The sequence below is a fragment of the Thalassophryne amazonica genome, chromosome 7 (assembly GCF_902500255.1).
Source record: "Thalassophryne amazonica chromosome 7, fThaAma1.1, whole genome shotgun sequence".
In the NCBI taxonomy this organism is placed as follows: domain Eukaryota; kingdom Metazoa; phylum Chordata; class Actinopteri; order Batrachoidiformes; family Batrachoididae; genus Thalassophryne; species Thalassophryne amazonica.
In genome coordinates, this window is record NC_047109.1 from 67,694,922 (window position 1) to 67,714,908 (window position 19,987).

The 19,987-nt window shown below is 41.9% G+C and overlaps 1 protein-coding gene and 1 long non-coding RNA gene across 3 annotated transcripts in view; one reads left to right on the forward strand and one right to left on the reverse strand.

Annotated features, from left to right (window-relative positions):
- hormad1 (HORMA domain containing 1) overlaps positions 1-16,715 on the forward strand; it is a 66,464-nt gene extending 49,749 nt beyond the window's left edge. The window contains exons 11-16 of one of the 2 annotated variants that reach the window (XM_034174374.1): positions 5,369-5,440; positions 7,439-7,499; positions 9,925-9,986; positions 10,221-10,304; positions 13,382-13,429; positions 16,191-16,715. In XM_034174374.1, coding sequence (XP_034030265.1) covers positions 5,369-5,440; positions 7,439-7,499; positions 9,925-9,986; positions 10,221-10,304; positions 13,382-13,429; positions 16,191-16,283 — 420 coding nt within the window. In that variant the 3' untranslated portion in view covers positions 16,284-16,715. The remainder of the gene's footprint in view (positions 1-5,368; positions 5,441-7,438; positions 7,500-9,924; positions 9,987-10,220; positions 10,305-13,381; positions 13,430-16,190) is intronic. The other variant, XM_034174375.1, reaches the window with a different exon arrangement.
- On the reverse strand, positions 613-18,645 carry LOC117514085. Its single transcript, XR_004561801.1, has 3 exons — positions 18,567-18,645; positions 5,632-5,633; positions 613-622 (listed from the first exon to the last, which is right to left on the reverse strand). It is a non-coding gene; the product is annotated as an uncharacterized LOC117514085 (long non-coding RNA).
- Positions 18,646-19,987: the final 1,342 nt, after the last annotated feature.

A 19,987-nucleotide genomic window follows, 5' to 3' on the forward strand; every position in this document is an offset into this window, starting at 1 on the left:
ATCTCCCAGTTACGATCCTGAGTGGGGATCTAACCCTTCAGGCCCCAGCACTGGTGGATACGGGGTCAGAAGGGAATCTGCTGGACAGCAGATGGGCAAGGGAAGTAGGGCTCCCTCTAGTGGCGCTCCCTTCACCATTGAAGGTGCGGGCACTAGATGGCACCCTTCTCCCTTTAATCACACACAAGACACTGCCAGTAACTCTGGTAGTGTCTGGGAATCATCGGGAGGAGATTGAGTTTTATGTGACTCCTTCTACCTCCCGCGTGATTTTGGGCTTCCCATGGATGATTAAACACAATCCCCGGATTGATTGGCCGCCTGGGGTTGTGGCTCAGTGGAGCAAAACCTGCCACCGGGAGTGTTTAGGATCCTCGGTTCCTCCCGGTTTGGCTGTTAATGAGGAGGTTAAAGTCCCCCCCCAATCTTACGGCGGTGCCTGAGGAGTACCACGCTCTTGCTGACGTACTCAGCAAAGATCTGGCACTCACACTTCCCCCGCACCGTCCGTATGATTGCGCTATAGATTTGATCCCGGGCGTTGAGTATCCGTCCAGTCGACTGTACAACCTCTCACGTCCTGAGCGTGAATCTATGGAGACCTACATCCGGGACTCATTAGCTGCCGGGCTGATCCGTAACTCCACCTCCCCGATGGGTGCTGGTTTATTTTTTGTGGGCAAGAAAGACGGCGGACTCCGTCCATGCATTGACTATAGGGGGCTGAACGATATTACGGTTCGCAGTCGATACCCGTTGCCCCTGTTAGATTCAGTGTTCACGCCCCTGCATGGAGCCAAAATCTTCACCAAACTGGATCTGAGAAATGCTTATCACCTGGTTCGGATTCGGAAGGGAGACGAATGGAAGACGGCATTTAACACCCCGTTAGGTCACTTGGAGTACCTGGTCATGCCGTTCGGCCTCATTAACGCCCCCGCGACGTTCCAGGCATTGGTAAATGACGTCTTGCGGGACTTCCTGCACCGATTCGTCTTCGTATACCTGGACGATATCCTCATCTTTTCCCCGGATCCTGAGACTCATGTTAAGCATGTACGTCATGTCCTGCAGCGGTTGTTGGAGAACCGGCTGTTTGTGAAGTGCGAGAAGTGCGAGTTCCACCGCACTTCTTTGTCCTTCCTGGGGTTCATCATCTCCTCCAACTCCGTCGCCCCAGATCCGGCCAAGGTTGCGGCGGTGAGAGATTGGCCCCAACCCACAAACAGTAGGAAACTGCAACAGTTCCTCTGCTTTGCAAATTTCTATAGGAGGTTCATTAACGGCTATAGTCAGGTTGCTTGTCCCCTGACAGCCCTGACCTCCCCAAAAGTATCATTTACCTGGTCGGATCGGTGCGAGGCCGCGTTTAGGGAGTTGAAACGCCGGTGTTCTGGTGCAGCCCGATCCTAGCCGCCAGTTTGTGGTAGAAGTGGATGCCTCGGACTCAGGGATAGGAGCCGTGCTGTCCCAGAACGGGGAGTCCGATCAGATTCTCCATCCTTGTGCCTATTTTTCATGCAGGTTGACCCCAGCTGAGCGGAAGTATGACGTGGGCAGTGTTGCCACAGTTACTTTGAAAAAGTAATCCAATTACTGATTACTGATTACTCCTTGAAAAAGTAACTTAGTTACTTTACTGATTACTCAATTGTAAAAGTAACTAAGTTAGATTACTAGTTACTTTTTTAGTTACTTTCCTCAGCTGCCGACAACAACCCAATGATACCTGTTTTGCCAAAACTCACTTTATAGTCACCCTTTCTTGACTTCAATGAAAATAAATACTTGTTTTATAAAAAGTAAAATAATCTTTCTTGACCTCATATTTAACTGTTGACAGCACTGTAACAGTAAAACTTGCAATTTCAAACCTACATTGTTTATAAATGTAACTATTAAATTCTAACATTTAAATTCTCTCTAAACATTTTACTTGTCGAAATTATTATTATTTTAAGCAATATTAGTAGTTGTAGTAAAAAACGGCTTCAAAACTGGACCTTTAATCTAGGGGTGTTGTGGGGGAGGGGGGCACATCCTTGCCCCACGCCCCCATTCCATCTCCTCCAGCCGTTACCTGTGCCCCATCGCCCCTGGTCCCACATCGGCCTGGACTTCGTCACGGGCCTCCCGCCTTCCCGGGGCATGACTACCATCCTCACGATAGTGGACCGGTTCTCCAAGGCGGCCCACTTCGTGGCCCTCCTGAAGCTCCCTACGGCCCAGGAGACAGCAGACCTCCTGGTCCACCACGTCATGCGTCTGCATAGGATACCTGCTGACATTGTCTCGGATCGAGGTCCCCAGTTCTCCTCTCAAGTCTGGCGGAGTTTCTGCAGAGAACTGGCGGCCACCGTGAGCCTCTCGTCCGGGTATCACCCGCAGACCAACGGACAGGCAGAACGGGCCAACCAAGAACTGGAGCAAACCCTACGCTGTGTGACGTCCGCGCACCCGACGGCCTGGAGTGAACATCTGGCCTGGATCGAGTACGCGCATAACAGCCAGGTGTCCTCTGCCACCGGCCTCTCCCCTTTTGAGGTGTGTCTGGGGTACCAGCCCCCATTGTTTCCCGTGGTGGAGGGAGAGGTCGGTGTGCCCTTGGTCCAGGCCCACCTGCGGAGATGCCGTCGGGTGTGGCGCACCGCCCGTTCTGCCTTGTTGAAAGCTCGGATGACGGCCAAAGCCCATGCAGATCACCGGCGTTCCCCGGCCCCTGCATACCAGCCCGGGCAGGAGGTATGGCTTTCCACGAAAGACATTCCTCTACAAGTGGACTCACCGAAACTCAGGACAGATACATTGGACCGTTTGAGATCCTCAGAGTCATCCGTCCTGCCGCAGTGAAGCTCCAGCTCCCAGCTTCACTGCGGATCCACCCGGTTTTTCATGTCTCCAGAGTGAAACCATATGGCACCTTACCCCTCTGTGCTCCCGGACCGGCGCCGCCTCCTGCTCGGATCATCGACGGAGAGCCGGCTTGGACTGTGCGTCGGCTCCTGGACGTCCGCCGGAAGGGCCGGGGTTTCCAGTACTTGGTGGACAGGGAGGGATATGGACCTGAAGAACGCTCCTGGGTGAAGAGGAGCTTCATCCTGGACCCAGCCCTCCTGGCCGATTTCTACCACTGTCATCCCGACAAGCCTGGTCGGGCGCCAGGAGGCGCCCGTTAAGGGGGGGGGGTCCTGTTGTGTGGGCCGCTGAAGAGGAAGTGCTGCTGGCCCACTACCAAAGGGCACCCTGCCTGAAGTGCACGCTTCAGGCACGAGAGGGCGCTGCCGCCTCACAGGAACAGCCGGGAGTGACAGCTGTCACTCATCAACTACGACAGCTGTCACCAATCACCAGGTCATCACCCACACTACAAAAGCCGGACGACATCTCCACCTCATCGCCGAGATATCGTCTACCTATGAGGTAAACTCTCAGCCGTTATTGTGCCGAATGCACGTAATCTGTGTTTGAGACTGTTGCAGACATACCTGGTGATTACTCTCAGCCCGGAGCTGGGGTTTGCGGATTGTGGAGGAGTCGACGCTCTTCATTCCTCACATCAAACCTGATAAGTAGTTACTCAGGCACTGCACGTACTGTGTATTTGTTTCGAAGGTGGAGGTGTCTTTCCCACCTTAACAGAAACCATTGTTCCAAGCTGACTGTTTACTGGGTGTGTTTCCACACACTCATTTTATCTGTTCCTCTGCTTCCTGCCAGCAGTACCAGATCCGACAGTCGGAGACGGTGACCACCTGGGGACTCGGGACTTGGTGGCTCCAGTATCCTTCGGGTTCGGTGGCAGTGGAAATCGTGTGGGATCCGGTTCTTCTCGGGACGGACGTCTCCTATCCTCGAGCCTGCCCACACTTCACCTTGTATATTTTGATTGTAACCTAAATTCTGTGTTTGTCTGTATTCTCATTGTGCACATTTCACAACAGTAAAGTGTTGTATTTTGGCTCATCTATTGTCCGTTCATTTACGCCCCCTGTTGTGGGTCCATGTCATTACACTTTCCCAACAGCCACCTGTTTAGTACCTGTTTTTTCACAGAAAGAAAAAGTCAGACACTGCTATTTTTTTTTTTTTTTTTTTGAACATCCTAATATTTCTTTTTCTTAACTTTCTGTAAAGTAATAACAAATTTGAAAAATTTTCTTCATGTTTGATTTGGAATAGAATGTGCAGTGTTCCCAATGCATTTGCATGAATGGAAATAAAAGCTATGATAAGGATTTTGAGTTTTACTCACTGTTTGAACACAACTGTATCTAGAATTTTTTATGTTATATTTTATATTATTAATAATCATCACATTGTCTTTGTTATAACTGAAGCATATAGTTTATTAGCAGTGTACCCAGGCATCAACACACCGGCGTGGGATTACTTAGACATCTGCGATATACATCAAGCCCCAACCTGTCAAAAATGAAAATGTGAATATCTTAACTTGTATTTATGCATTAATTGCCATAATATTGATTAATATAGCTCATATATATGCTAAAATTGATTAATGCTAATTTTATATGAATATAATATGTGTAATGTATGTATGAATGCATGAACAGAATGAATGTAACATATGTATAATATGTGAATTATACGTGAATAGTACATGTGAATAATGAAAATGTGAATATGTGCAGTAAAATATATCTTAAAGTTACATATACCCATACGGAACCCAGAGACCCAAGCCATAAGCACACCAAATCTGGTGTTGATAAAATCAAAAATTGATTTCTATAATCATGCCTCTCTCTCACACACACACACGCACAGATGTATGCATTTCCAACTTAATACATATGATATCACTAAAGACACAAGGAACTAAGTTATCATTAGTGTGAGGATAAGTGATAGGCCTACCGCAGTTATTCAAAGATAACTATCCCCCTACTTCAATATTCAGTGATTGAAAGGTGGCATCTACGAAATTCTCATGATTGAATAAGTCCAACTACTTAAGTGCTAAAGTTTGGAAAATGGAAGAAATCTTTTTCCACAAAAGACATTAAACACACATCTCTGGCTCTGTCTATATTTAAATTGTTTTCATTAAGTACTGCAACCCCTGAGGTTAACAGAACAAATGGGGTTTTATATAATGGGAAGGGTTACCAGATCAGCCCAACTCACATAGTACAAGATAAATGAAGATAATGTTAATCAATAGTAAGGCAATTAATGCATAAATGCAAGTTAAGAACTTGAACGTTATAGTTTTACTTTTAAAAGAAGTTGATAAACATTTTCTTTTTTTAGCCTTTACATCCTTACCAACAAGGTTCATCACAGTCAACACTGCTGGGAGCAGATATTCAATTAAGAACTTGATATTTTTGCCCAATATCTACAGATGGAGGAGGAGAGTGTGCAAAGGCCAACAAAGTGGGTTCTGAAGATGGAGGAGGAGGGTGTCCTGTTACAGGTCAGCATATGAACAACTCTGATCTTAAACTGCTTCATTTTCTGCAAGAAAATAACGCGCTGTACGTAATAACAAGAAAAGGCTATAGAAACATTTATGGCTAGACAATGCATTTGATTTCTGGGAGGCCAACTACAACTCTCAAAGTTTGAACAAAACTACAAAATGTTTTTGTTAATAAATAAATATACTACTGTAAAACTAAATAAATAATAAATATAGTACTGCAAAAAACCCATGCAGTTAATGTGTTATGCCATGACAGTTATTTAACACAAGATCTATTTATAGACTCCCATTCCTTTCACTGACAATACAGCACATTGTCATTTAGAGGAAGTGATTATTAATGGTCTTAAACGTAGGCCAAGGATATTTATGTTTTTCCCATGTCTTGTCAAGTGTTTAACTTATCTCAGTGGTCTTCTTCATGTCTTGTGTCTTCATGTCTCCTTGCCTTGTGCTTCATTCTAATTGTGTGAAGCACCTTGAAGCAACTTTGTTGTGATTTGGCGCTATATAAATGAAAATAAATTGAAATTGAAAATTTCTCAGTGTTTGAGATTGAGAGACATCTGGGAAGAGCTTATGGAGGTGTTTTGGGATACCAGTACATTTTCAGGAGAACGAAGGACCATGTCTTTTGGTCCTAATTGGCTGAGGGGCTTGAACATTAACTTGTGACCTAAAGTAATGACTGGATGACTTTGGTAATAGGCTAGTGCTCTTCTAAGGATGCTTGGTTACTGTTGGAATCACTTTATGTCAAACACACAGTTACTTTGGGAGACAGATGAGATATACCACTTGTATTGTGAAGGAATGTCATCTACAACACTTTGGCCACTTGGTACGCTTCTCTGGGCCTAATCTGATATTTCTGTTTTAAAATGTTGCATTGACTTTGCCCCTTGTTGCTACTTCTTGGTCATAATATCATTGCAAATGAGAATAGTTTTTAAGCTAACTTATCAGGTTAAATAAAGGTAAAATAAAAGAATTTGAAGGGCACTCATTCAACACATCAAAGCTTTAACCAGATGGGCTAAATCAGCAGAAGAGGACACCTGGTTCAACCCAGTATTACCAAGGTGTACCGAAAGATGATACATATTTCACAAGAACCGCAGATCACATCACACACATAAAGGTTGTACCCTTATCCACGCAGCCAAGGCTGAGGAGCTGCACACTGTGAGTTATGCAAGTTCTCCCATCTGTCACTGATGCAGAGCTCCTTTGTGAGAGAGAATTACATATGTAAAAAGAAAAAACGCACACACACATTTTCCTCCTCCTGACATCGTCCGTCTGCGGAAAAAAAACCCCACATTTTATTGAACAATAAACATTCTAGTGTGCACAAAATATACAGTTATTTCTTATGGGATGTGTGTCTTTGTTGTGCCAAATTTTAAAGTGCTCACAGAGATGTGAGAGAACATGATATCCTGTGTATTAGACCTTTATTGGGTATCTATGTGTATAATAACAAACACACATCCATTGGGCACATAAGAGATTTTATTTGCGCAGAGAAAAAGGTGCATCACATGACCCACCTTGCATTTTGTAATGGCCACATACTTCCTCCTTGTGCATAAATTAATCAACCCATGGAAAGGAATTATGTCGCACACAAGTTTTTTTTGTTTGTTTGTTTTTTTTCTATGGCCTCCAGCCCTCCATGGACACTATGCGCACCTTTAGCACAGCTTAACTTAAACAAAATAATAATAATACATTCTTTTGGCTACTCTTATTTGGGTTTACAACAACAGAAACATGCATCTCCTCCTCACGCAAAATCTTCATAGAAGTCTGCCAGACTTGGCCAAAGGTGCTTGCACCATTATATTTTTATTTTGGCTACTCTGGTTTTTCAAGTGCAGTCATGTGTGTGTGTGTGTGTGTGTGTCTCATGTTGTATGGTACTTAGTGAGGATGGCATTAACATTTTGCTCTCATGTTGTTAAAGTAACATGTTTTTATCTTCAGAGTCAAGTAATTGAAGACATGGAGAAGTCTGATAATGACAGCACAGTCTTGAAGAACAATGGTAAATCCCTTCTCCTCTCACTTCAGTAAAAATGGATGAATACGCTTAAGGTCTCAACTAACTGCACAGTGCTGCATACTCTGGTTAAACCATTTCATTTAACAGTGCTGTTTGTCTCCATTCGTTCTTAAATGAACAAGTGCTATTATCACAGTGCTTGTTCATTTAACAGTGCTGTTTGTCTCCATTCGTTCTTAAATGAACAATTGCAATTATCACAGTGCTTGTACAGATCCACAAAAACTGAGTATGACCATGTCTTAATAGAAGGGCGTGCATCAGTTTGAACACTTCTCAATTAGATTGTTTCTCCCATCCATTGTTAGATTATTGGAAATATTTATACTCATATCAAAATTGACAACACACAAACAGTTTCAGTTAAGATGCCACAAATCACAAACCAGGGAAGCAAAAGTAAAATCAACATGCAGAACCAGATCCATATGCTGTGGCAACCTCGAGCAAAAAAATGACAGATTTTTTTTTCTAAACTGTAGTGTGTCCTGGCATTAAATGGTAAATGAACTGCATCCCGACAGCACTTTTTCATGTGATGCAGAAACTCAAGATTTATGAAATTTGATTAAATGTATTAGAAATGTTAAAAGGATGCACAGTGCCTAAACCTCTGAACACATAACCAAAATTATTGATATTGGCTACAACATTGTCTGTTATGATAAAATTTAAGTTCAGTGGATAGTTTTGATGACACAGTTTCATGATTTTTTTATGTGTCTCTGGAGCATGATTGGATGTTTAACAACCATTAAACTTCTTGATAAACTTAAAGACAGGCTGCTTTTTGGTCAGCTTTGTTTATTTCAAGCTTATCCCTGTGAATTGGGTCACTACAGCAGATTTTTTCTCCTCTACCATACTCTGTCTTAGACCTCTTACTCAGGCACTCCTTTTGCCAGCAGAGCTTTATTCACCTCATCCAGCTACCTCCTATTTGGTCTCCCTTTCCTCCGGTTTTCTCACATTTCCATTGCTAGCATTCTGTGCCGACCACATACCCAGATTATCCCAAGTGTCTATCCCATTTTATACCCTGCTCAGCTGGGATTAATTTTATATGGTGAGGTGGGGTGACACAGACTGCCGTCAGATGACCAAAAAAAGCGTGAGTCAAATTTTCGTGATGGGGTTTTTTTTTTTTTACTCACTATTACTAACCCTGCTCCTACCCCCAACCATAACCTAATCCTACTCCTTCCCCCAACCCTAACCATAATCACCCCCCCCCCCAGCTATCATGGACTGAATTAGAATGAATTTGTGCTGCCATGACGAAAATGAAATGTATATTTTGTGGTGCTGATTGACGACTTGCCGTGAGACTGGGCTGTTACTGCACATGAGACCACGGAGAGGCACAGCAGCACACGGTACTTTCGGTTTGATTATTCACACTCAATACACATGATGAATGCGTGCCACATACATGTTATTACATATCACTATTTCTTTTGTCCTCCCTGGCCACTGGAGGTGGACGTATGTGGCACAACGTGCCAGCAGGCTTTGCCATTACAATCCATTTCAGAGCTCAGTCAACCGTTATCAGAGCATTTCAGATGCTGTGTTGATGCCATCACAATATGTAGATTGAGATCAGATGACGCAGAAACTGCACATAGACCACCGTCAGATGTGCGTCCCATCTCGATGACGCCAAGAGTGTTTTGACCATGTGCAACACACTTGGGACAGCCGAGCGATTGGGACCAATTATGTAGACTGCTCAGAGACTGCCGTCTGTTGGTCTTCAGACCGCACCTCAATACTTCCCAATTGTGGCCGGATGTGTCATTCTGACGCAATTCGGCCTCAATCGGCATATGTGTGACGGGGGTATAATGAGTGTGCATTCACCTGTCTGTAAAAGTCAGGCTTGTTTAATGAGTTCCTCACATCTCTGTCATTTTTACGAAGCTTTCTTATCCATTGGCCATTAGACATCCTATGCTAAAATGACATTACCCTACCTCCCCCTATTAATCCTGTCCAAATAGATCTATAGCCTTTCTTGTCTCATCACTCACGTATTCTGACTACCTTCTGTAGCCACTCCATCCTGGCTGCACTCGCTTTTTTGATCTCTTGTCTGAAATCTTCACTTCTTTGGATCATTGATCCTAAATGTTTGAATGCCTCTGCTTTTACAATGTTACTCCCAACAGCTTCAAAAGTAATCCAAACCAAATTATTCAGAGTGTGAGGCCCAGAGAGTTGCATGAAATGAAGACAGAACAAGACCTGGTGGCAAAGAAAAAATTTCAACAAAAATAAGAAATTTCCTGCTGCTTGTGAAATATGTTTAAAAATGTCTGTCTGTGTGTGTGTGTGTGTGTGTGTGTGTGTGTGTGTGTGTGTGTGTGCGTGCGTGCGTGCGTGCTTGTGTATGTAATTGTTTTAGATGAAGAGAATCAGATGAATTGTCAGGTGGAGAAGATGGAGAGTTGTGAGGAATTCACAGAGGTAGGTGTGACATTCATCATAAAACTGTGACCTTGTGACCATGTCAGTTAAAGGTACAGAGTGAATTCTAAACTTTTTATTTTAAAATGTTTATTGTTAAATTTTTTTTTTTTTTTATTTGTATTTTCCATAACATCCCTGCTTTTTCTGATTTCGGGTTGTAAAACTGTTTCCTGTTGTAAGTAACAGCATTTCTTTGAGTGACGTTATTCTCAGTCATCTTGCCCTTCTCAGGTGGACACTCTGGTGAAGAAGACCTGTGACATGGAAGTAGGCCTGAAGAGGAGCAGGAGTGGACGGATACTCAGGTCCACCAGGGTGAGTCAGCATCTCAAAAGTCAGCAGCCAGAAGATTTCTCTTTAAACAGCTAGCGGACTGAAAGGCCCTTTGCAGTGAATAACTACCTCACAGTGCCAGCACAGTGGAGTAGTGGTTAGCACTGTTGCCTCACAGCAAGAATGTCCTGGGTTCACTTCCCGCCTGGTGCTTTCTGTGTGTTCCCATGGATTCCCTCTGGGTGCTCTGGCTTCTTCCCACTTCCTAAAACATGCAGATTAGGTGAACTGGAAACTATAAATTGACCGTAGGTGTGAAGTGTGGCTGTGTTTGTTTATCTATATGTGGCCCTGTGACAGACTGGCGTCCTGTCCAGAATGTATCCGCCTCTCGGACTATGACTGCTGGGATACTCATTGGAGCACCAGGGGGCTATTCAAATGGGCCAACTAGTAACATATCACTCCTGAAAACAATCTTTGGCTTTTCACGTGAAGTAAATCTGCCCTACGATTGGATTGTGGAAATCCATGTGACGGTGAACCAATTCCGATTGGACACTCACATTGCGCACGTCATCACACAGCTTCTATGAGGAGTACAAAGATGGCCGATGGCTGGGTCGAAAGTCCGCGGAGTTAACTTTTCAGCCCCCCCAAAAAAAAAAGTATGTTTCTATCTCATATCATTAAAAAGCTAGTTATAATTTAGTAAAGCTTGGTCTTAGCCGTCGTATACAACGGCGTCGGCCCCAGAGGGTTAAACTACCAATATGTAGACCTGTGTACAACGTCTGATCAGACTACCTACCTGTCTGTGTCCACTGTCAATACCTATGTAGTTGAGGTATTTTTAATAGCATTCTATTGTATTAATGATGTATATGGAAACTGGACATTAAATATTTGTCATGAAGCAGGATATGTGATTGTGAAAGCATTTGTCCTATATCAAGGAATTTTCACACTGAGCGTTCAACGCGGCACACATCGCACCATTGTGCAAACAGAACATCGCATTGCGAAGCGCAAAAACCAACTCAGTCCAAATTTCGTGCGTCCAATAGAAACGAGACCTCAGGCCAAAACATGGCAGACGATGTGTCAGAGAAATGTGTCAGAGGAATGTCAGAACTGCTTATACACAGCAGTTTTCGAAAGAAAATCTTTACAAATATTTTTTACCTCAAGATTAATTTCTGATTATTGTACACTTTGAAGTTAAAAAAAATATTTCTTACATTAGAAAACTTGGAATTAAAATATGTAAATTAAAACCATAACTTGTTTGTTGTTGTTTCAGATGAGATGATTTATTGAACATGATAATGAGCCTTGGACATTTATTTTTAGACAGATAAAATAGCATGAAAAGTAATATGTACATTTTTAAGTCTGGTAGAGTCATTCATTCATTCATTCATTCATATCTGCATTTCAACCAGGAAACAAACACTGTAAATAAATCTAAATATTTATTATAAACACAACGGGAGATAATGTAACAATGACTGCAGTGTGTCTATTAATTAGGGTTTCTCAATGTGACATAAACCTCATGATGAAGTCATTTTTTTAATTTAGTCATTTCAACATTTAATTACATCCTCATTGACTATGTGATTGCGTTTAATGTTGTAATCAGGACAGATTAATTATTAAAATATGAATTTGACTATTATAGTGATTGTGAATGCTTTGAAATTGTGCACAATTGGGGCGGGGCTTCTACCTGTGTTACCTTATTGACTGAACTTTGACTTCATGGACATGTTTAATGATTCATTCATTTAATGTTAAAATATAAAAGGAAACAGCTTTTTCAAATAATAAAATAGTTGCTCTTTAAAGAGCCTTTGTTTTAGTTAGAAACGTAGCAGCAGGTGTTGGTTTTCAGAGACAACAGTTGACCTGGACTCTCAGGACATTTAACCAGATGAAGGTCTCCTCTGCAGCTTTGACTTCTTGGAGTTTTTGGAGCCACATTTTGAAGAGCAGAGATGTTCTCTTCTTCCTTCTGGACTTTAGGTTTTGATGGCCATCACTGGACATTTTGAAGTGCATCTGTATTTACAAGGGTCTTTACACAGCAAATGTTGAAGTATTCCTAATGTGGGACAAGTGAAGAAATATATTTCCTAAAATATAGAGAAACATGAAACAGTTATGTGCTCTTCTCTTTAAGGTCTGATTATTAGATAGTTTAAAAATTTAAAACAAATCTAAGTTATATAAAGCTGAGACTATTGTTGTAGTTAGAGCAGTAACAATAAAAAACTTGTGCACATTTATTTGGTAAAAATAGATCAAACAGTTTACAAATATAAAACTTTCACTCAACTAGACTGAGTGATTGATTAAACATCCTGCAGCTAAAGGCTTAGCTAATGTTAGCTGATAAAATTTCAACGGTGCAGTAATGTAACTTTTCATTTTCAGATTACTCACTCACTTCTGACAAATTTGCAGACGCTCCATTGCTCAAACTGAGTGTGTGTACATATCCAAAAGTGAAGAATTTCGGACTTATTGTGTCTGCTCGATCACACCGGCTGCTGTCTTCCTCTCTCTAACCGGGTCTGTGGGCCGGCCGGCCTCACTCTGAACAGTCTCTGAAAAAAGCTCCTCCCTGCAGGGTGATGTCCGTCCTGCTTTTTGCTCCTAAATCTTGTGGTTATGACTCGCAGACTGAGTGTTTAGCATTTTCCTCTTGCAAATCCATGATAGCGATTGTCAGCGTTGTTCACAGCACGCTCAAAAAGCCAGATGGTGACATAAAAATCTCCACCCCCTCTGCACGTCTAGACATGTTGTTGCCACCTCCATTTTTGCAAAAAATGCGATGCAACGCAATCACTCAGTGTGAAAGGCCCTTCACTCATATTTCTCTGATATTGGGCCATTTGCCTCTGTATTTTTGTACTGAGTCTTTCAGTTGGTTTGTACTTGCCAACAGTCTGCAACACAATCCAAACACTGACTCTGTTTTAAGAAAGAAGGGGGAAAAAGGTCATTTTGTGTGTGTGTGTGTGTGTGTGTGTGTGTGTGTGTGTGTGTGTGTGTGTGTGTGTGTGTGTGTGTGTGTGTGTGTGTGTGTGTGTGTGTGTGTGTGTGTGTAGGAGACTCAAATAAATGTGAACAAGGAGACATCTGTCAAGGCGAAAATGGTAAGAAGCTGATCTTTCCACTAATTGTTTTGTTTAAATACAATTTTCAAATATTAAAATACATGTCACTGAATATTATAAAGCACATGCTGTCAAACATAATGTGATAATAAAGCTTTAATGTAAATACCTTTTAATGCCACAAATTGTTTGGATGTGCAGTTAACATGCACCTTCTTTGTATGACTAATTTGTGATTGTATGATAAAATTTTTAATAATCATGAGTTAACTATGACAGTAATGCGATGAATCACAATGAAATATTTTATACATACACACGCGCGTGCACACACACACACACGTACACACATACAGTGCGTCAGGAAAGTATTTACAGCGCTTCACTTTTTCCACATTTTGTTATGTTACAGGATTATTACAAAATGGATTAAATTAATTTTCTCCTCAAAATGCTATACACAACATCCCATAATGGCAATGTTAATTTTTTTAAGATTTTTGCAAATTTATAAAAATTTTAAAAAAGTAAGAAATCACACGTACATCAGTATTCACAGCCTTATGCTGCTTTGAAGGTTCCAATGAGCACAGTGGCCTCCATCATCCATAAATGGAAGAAGTTCGGATCCACCAGGACTCTTCCTAGAGCTGGTCGCCTGTCATTCAAAGCGCATATTAAACAAATATGTAGGACTGCCTTTTTGCATTTACGCAATATCTCTAAAATCAGAAAGGTCTTGTCTCAGAGTGATGCTGAAAAACTAATTCATGCATTTATTTCCTCTAGGCTGGACTATTGTAATTCATTATTATCAGGTTGTCCTAAAAGTTCCCTAAAAAGCCTTCAGTTGGTTCAGAATGCTGCAGCTAGAGTACTGACAGGGACTAGCAGGAGAGAGCATATCTCACCCGTGTTGGCCTCTCTTCATTGGCTTCCTGTTAATTCTAGAATAGAATTTAAAATTCTTCTTCTTACTTATAAGGTTTTGAATAATCAGGTCCCATCTTATCTTAGGGACCTCGTAGTACCATATTACCCCATTAGAGCGCTTCGCTCTCAGACTGCGGGCTTACTTGTAGTTCCTAGGGTTTGTAAGAGTAGAATGGGAGGCAGAGCCTTCAGCTTTCAGGCTCCTCTCCTGTGGAACCAGCTCCCAATTCAGATCAGGGAGACAGATACCCTCTCTACTTTTAAGATTAGGCTTAAAACTTTCCTTTTCGCTAAGGCTTATAGTTAGGGCTGGATCGGGTGACCCTGGACCATCCCTTGGTTATGTTGCTTTAGACGTAGACTGTGGGGGGGTTCCCATGATGCACTGTTTCTTTCTCTTTTTGCTCCGTATGCATCACTCTGCATTTAATTATTAGTGATTGATCTCTGCCCCCCTTCTCGGCATGTCTTTTTCCTGGTTCTTTCCCTCAGCCCCAACCAGTCTCAGCAGAAGACTGCCCCTCCCTGAGCCTGGTTCTGCTGGAGGTTTCTTCCTGTTAAAAGGGAGTTTTTCCTTCCCACTGTGGCCAAGTGCTTGCTCATAGGGGGTCGTTTTGACCGTTGGGGTTTTCATAATTATTGTATGGCCTTGCCTTACAATATGGAGCGCCTTGGGGCAACTGTTTGTTGTGATTTGGCGCTATATAAGAAAAAAGTTGATTGATTGATTGATTGATTGATTGGTGGCAGCATCATGCTGTGGGGATGATTTTCAGCGGCAGGAACTGGGGGACTAGTCAGGATTGAGGTAAAGATGAATGCAGCAATATACACAGACATCCTGGATGAAAACCTGCTCCAGAGCGCTCTTGACCTCAGACTGGGGCGAGGGGTAATCTTTCAGCAGGACAACAACTGTAAGCATACATTCAAGATATCAAAGGAGTGGCTTCAGGACAACTCTGTGAATGTCCTTGAGTGGCCCAGCCAGAGCCTAGACCTGAATCCGATTGAACATCTCTTGAGAGATCTGAAAATGGCTGTGCACCGACGTTCCTCATCCAACCTGATGGAGCTTGAGAGGTGCTGGAAAGAGGAATGGGCAAAACTGCCAAAAGACAAGTGCGCCAAGCTTGTGGCATCATATTCAAGAAGACTTGGGGCTGTAATTGCTGCTAAAGGTGCATCAACAAAGCATTGAACAAAGGGTGTGAATAGTTATGTAGATGTGATTTTTTTTTTTATGTTTTATTTTTAATACATTTACAAAAAAAAAAAACATCTTTCATGTCATTCTGGGGTATTGTGAGTAGACGTCTGAGGGGGAAAAAGGAATTTACTCCATTTTGGAATAAGGCTGTAACATAACAACGTGGAAAAGTGAAGTGCTGTGAAAACTTTCCATATGTGTATTTCCTTTCATCTTAACAGCTCTTCATGCCTCCAAACGGCTTACAGCAGAGTGAATTTGTTTTTTTGTCTGTGTGTGTGTGTGTGTGTGTGTTAGAAGAATTAGCACCGTCAATAGCTCCTTCAAATCATCGTCCGTCAGCAAAAAAAACCTCTGCTATGTTTAGTTAAACGCCGCCCCCGGTACTGTGAGCGCGCACGGTGGCCGGGGCATGCAATAGCAAATTTCAAATAGCACCAAAATTGCAAACTAAAAAAGAGCTATTGCACGGTCAGTTAAACACAACGGCAAATAGCATGAATAATCCATGTCACGTGACATACAGCCCACCAATCATATGACAAGGATCCACTCACCCTTTATATAAATATACATGTATCACCCTGTTTTCTCAGAATGTGATGTTGTCTGTCAGTGCCATGTGCTGTGGTTAGATTATGCTACTGCTGTTTTCAGATTTCTCAGTATGAGATTCCCAACAGCCAGGAAATGCCAGCTACCTCCATTCCAAGGAAACGCAAATTTAGTGAGCCCAAAGAATGCAACTGACCTCACAACCCTATGCTAACAAACCAGTGCGGCTGTATTGATTTTTGTTCATGTTCCTTGCAGTTTCTGTATTGACCGCAAGTTCTGTGGTTGTTTTTAAGGAGAATTGTCAAAGCAACAGATTTGTCTGCTTGTTTCATATAGTTTACATGAAATTAGAAAACTTGTGAACACATTAATTACAACCCTGTTTAGATTGTTTTCATTTTGTAATGTATGTTAGTTACATTCTGTTCATCGCTTGTATAAAATGCAAGATGTCAGTTTGAAAAAATACGAGGTGTGACGTGATCTCGTGTGATGACACTGTGTTTTATAAATCTATAAATCAGACTATTGATGGGGTAGAGCATTGTGTGGATCCTTATGTCAGTAATTGGGTCATGTGTGGTGATATGTTGTGTTGTGACTTATTCAGACAGATAAAGGGGTCAAATAACTTGTGTATTTGCTGCACTAATATTTTCTCATTGTGTACATTTAAGAACCACAAAACATCCATCTCAATGCAAATTAAGGCATTGGTGTGTGAACGGGTGAATAAGAGGCATCATTCTAAGATGCAGGTCTTTTAGATCAGAGTTTAATAGCAGCTGTGTTCTAATGCTCAGATAACATGGTCATGCCTCCACACAGTCCATCGGAAGGCATTTTGTATGAACGTAGCCATGAAAGGAAGGAGATGGTCAAGTGAGGTATTTAATGAATGGGGTTTGAGAGCGAGAGACAGACCATTTCAAAACAGAAAGGTACTAAATCAGAGAAATACAGTATTTTCTAATTGCTTGCCAGCAGTTACATTCTAAAACTCATGATAATATGGTCAGTATCTCCACACAGGCCTACAGAAAGGAATGTAGCAGAAACAGATAGTTCTTTGTCTCTACGTATGTGTTTTGTTTTGTTTTTTAAGTTTAGCTTGAAATGAGTTTCAGCTTGTCTGTTTGTTTCATTTCCACAGCCAGGGTCTGGCGACCACCAAGGCTCCCACTGTAATTTTTAAAAAATGTATCTTTTGGTTAACTGGCCAAATGTGGTGAAGAGAAATAATTGAGCCTTAAATGCCGTTCAGACAGAACGCCCAGCGTAGCGATGCTGTCAGTAACCTGTGCTTGTCTCATTAGTCCAACAAAGGAAATGCTGGCAGTTTCAGCTTTAAAAATCCTAGAAAGAATTTAAACTGGCCTCTCACTAAGAAAACAGCCATCCAATATAGACCCCAAAATGCCACCATTTGCATGTAAGGTGCCTTAAATGAAGCTGTTAAGTGAAAGTGGATTATATCTGTACACTGTGACCTTTGGGCCCAGATAAGGGCCCGTCAGCAGCCTCCCGCCCCGGCAAGCTGTGTGTTTTTAATCTCCTATTGTTTTTCCCAGAGAGAGGGACATTTGCTGATAGACTGCCTTAACCCACTCCGGATCAATACTGCAGGAAACCTTTGTGATGCATACGCAAGCAGTGTGCCTGTAGCGGGTGGAGATGGCGAGAAAGACTCCATCAAATCAACCGACACTTCCAAACACGAGCTTGGTCACAGTGACCACATTTATTTCAATGGCTTTGTGTTTTTATGAGGATTTCTGATCGCAGACAAGCATGAAGTGGAATGGTCTGGGTAACCCATGGTTGACATTACCCACAGTGCTTTGCTGCTCTTTATGAGCTGTTAAATGAATGAATCAGGGTTTCTTCACAGCTTGACACCAGTGGCATTTTTCAAAACCTTTTATTATTTTGACAGCAGGGGGTAGGGTGGTGTTCTCTGAGTATTGATATGTGATGAAATGCAGCGTGGTGGTAAAGGTACCTTTGCAGGTCTTGTCATGTATTGTAGATAACCGATATATTTACTATCACCACAGCACCGTGCCATTGAAATGAACCAATAAATATAACCCCAAATTAGGAAACACTGGGACAGTATGGAAGGTGCAAATTAAAAAAGCGATTTTTCTTTTTTCTTTTTTTTTCTTTTTTTTTTTTTACATTTACTTTGAATTCCACTGCATTGCAGAAAGTATTAATTCAGTATATTTCATGTTTTATGTGGTTAACTTCATTTCATTTGTTAATTTATTCCTGCATTTAAAGCCTGCAATATACTATATTACAAAAATTAAAACAAAGGAATTGGGATGTTGGAGTATTTGCCACTTTGTAATTTTGCTATTCCTTCTCACAACAATTAGGACATTTTGGCACTGACAGCACCAAGTGAGGAAACATTTCAGATGTTATTTTGTCCTATTTTTCTTGCAAACACGGCTGAATGTGTGCAACAGTACAGGGTCGTTGTCATTGAATTTTTCATTTCAAAACTCTCCACACATTCTCTATTGAGGACAGGTTAGGACTGCAGAACTGCACACCAGACTTGTCAGTATATAAAAGAAGTAATGTTATGAAAATATTCTAGAAATAATCCTGATAACCATAACCTACATATAATCAATACATAACATTACCAAAACATTGCGTGTTAGCTAGGGATCCATAAAAGCTCAATGTCTATACAGTCCTACCAACACATTTTAGAGCTAGAGAGATGATCCAATGCTCATATCAATCAACTAATAATTTTTTCATTATGCACTATAAGTGACATCGTGATGACGTCAATCAAACAACATAAAATTATGTAATTGTCCAAAATACAATTGACAGGACATTTCCTCAACCAATATCTCCAAACCAATGAAGGTTTAGATTAGGCTGAGGACCACCTGCAGTACAACATTGTGGCCATATCCAGGACATTTTTGAGTCTTCTGTCTTGCTTATGGACATTTTGACACAATCAGGGATAACCAGGATTTGATCCTTTGACCTTCTGGATGGGGAATGATATTTATACCACTGACTGCTAAACTATGTAGTGAGATGTTTCAGGTCACAAATTGCAGAACGTCTCACACCATGGATGTACCACAGCTGTAACACATTGAGAATAAATATTTTAAAGCACGTAAGTGGACATCTTTTGATCACACTTTCTCACTGAAAATTAATGAAACAATATGGGAACAGATCCCCCCCAGAGCAAACCCTTTGTTCCTGTCAGGCACAAAGCCCAGTAATGTCAGTCAGTGAACAGAAATCTAAATTGCAGTTTTATTTCACCTCCACTATCAATCTTTCACTCAGATCCTGGGATGGTACATCATTTCTGAACACACACATCTTCCAGAAATGAATTCTGAAATTAAATTCAGCGACACACATCTACAGGCCAGTGTTAACAAATCAATCAGCTGGTCAAACAGCGGGAGGGGCCCGCTGGACAACTCTGTAGACCAATCAGAAATCTGAGTTTGACCCCATCTGAGTCCATAGATCAGATCCAGGGCCACTTGGTACGGTGTACACAAGACACACTGACAGACTGATGGACAGACCGCTGCAGTCCATCCCAGGGCTCCATATAGATTAAAGCCAACTTCTGTGAGCCTATAGCTGTGGTGCAGTGATTGTGCCTGCAGGGCCAATAGGCCCCAAGGGGGGGTTGGGCTTTACAGCAGAAGGGGGTGGAGCAAGGGATGGAGTGGACATCCAGCTCAGGGACTGTGACCCCTTTGACCTTGCCAGAAGGGCAGCAAATGTTTCTGAGCTGATTAGCGCTTCTCTAGCGGAGAGTACTGCACTCACTGTTAACCCTTTGGAATCAGGAACAAGACAGACAATGACGGAAATCCACAAAATGT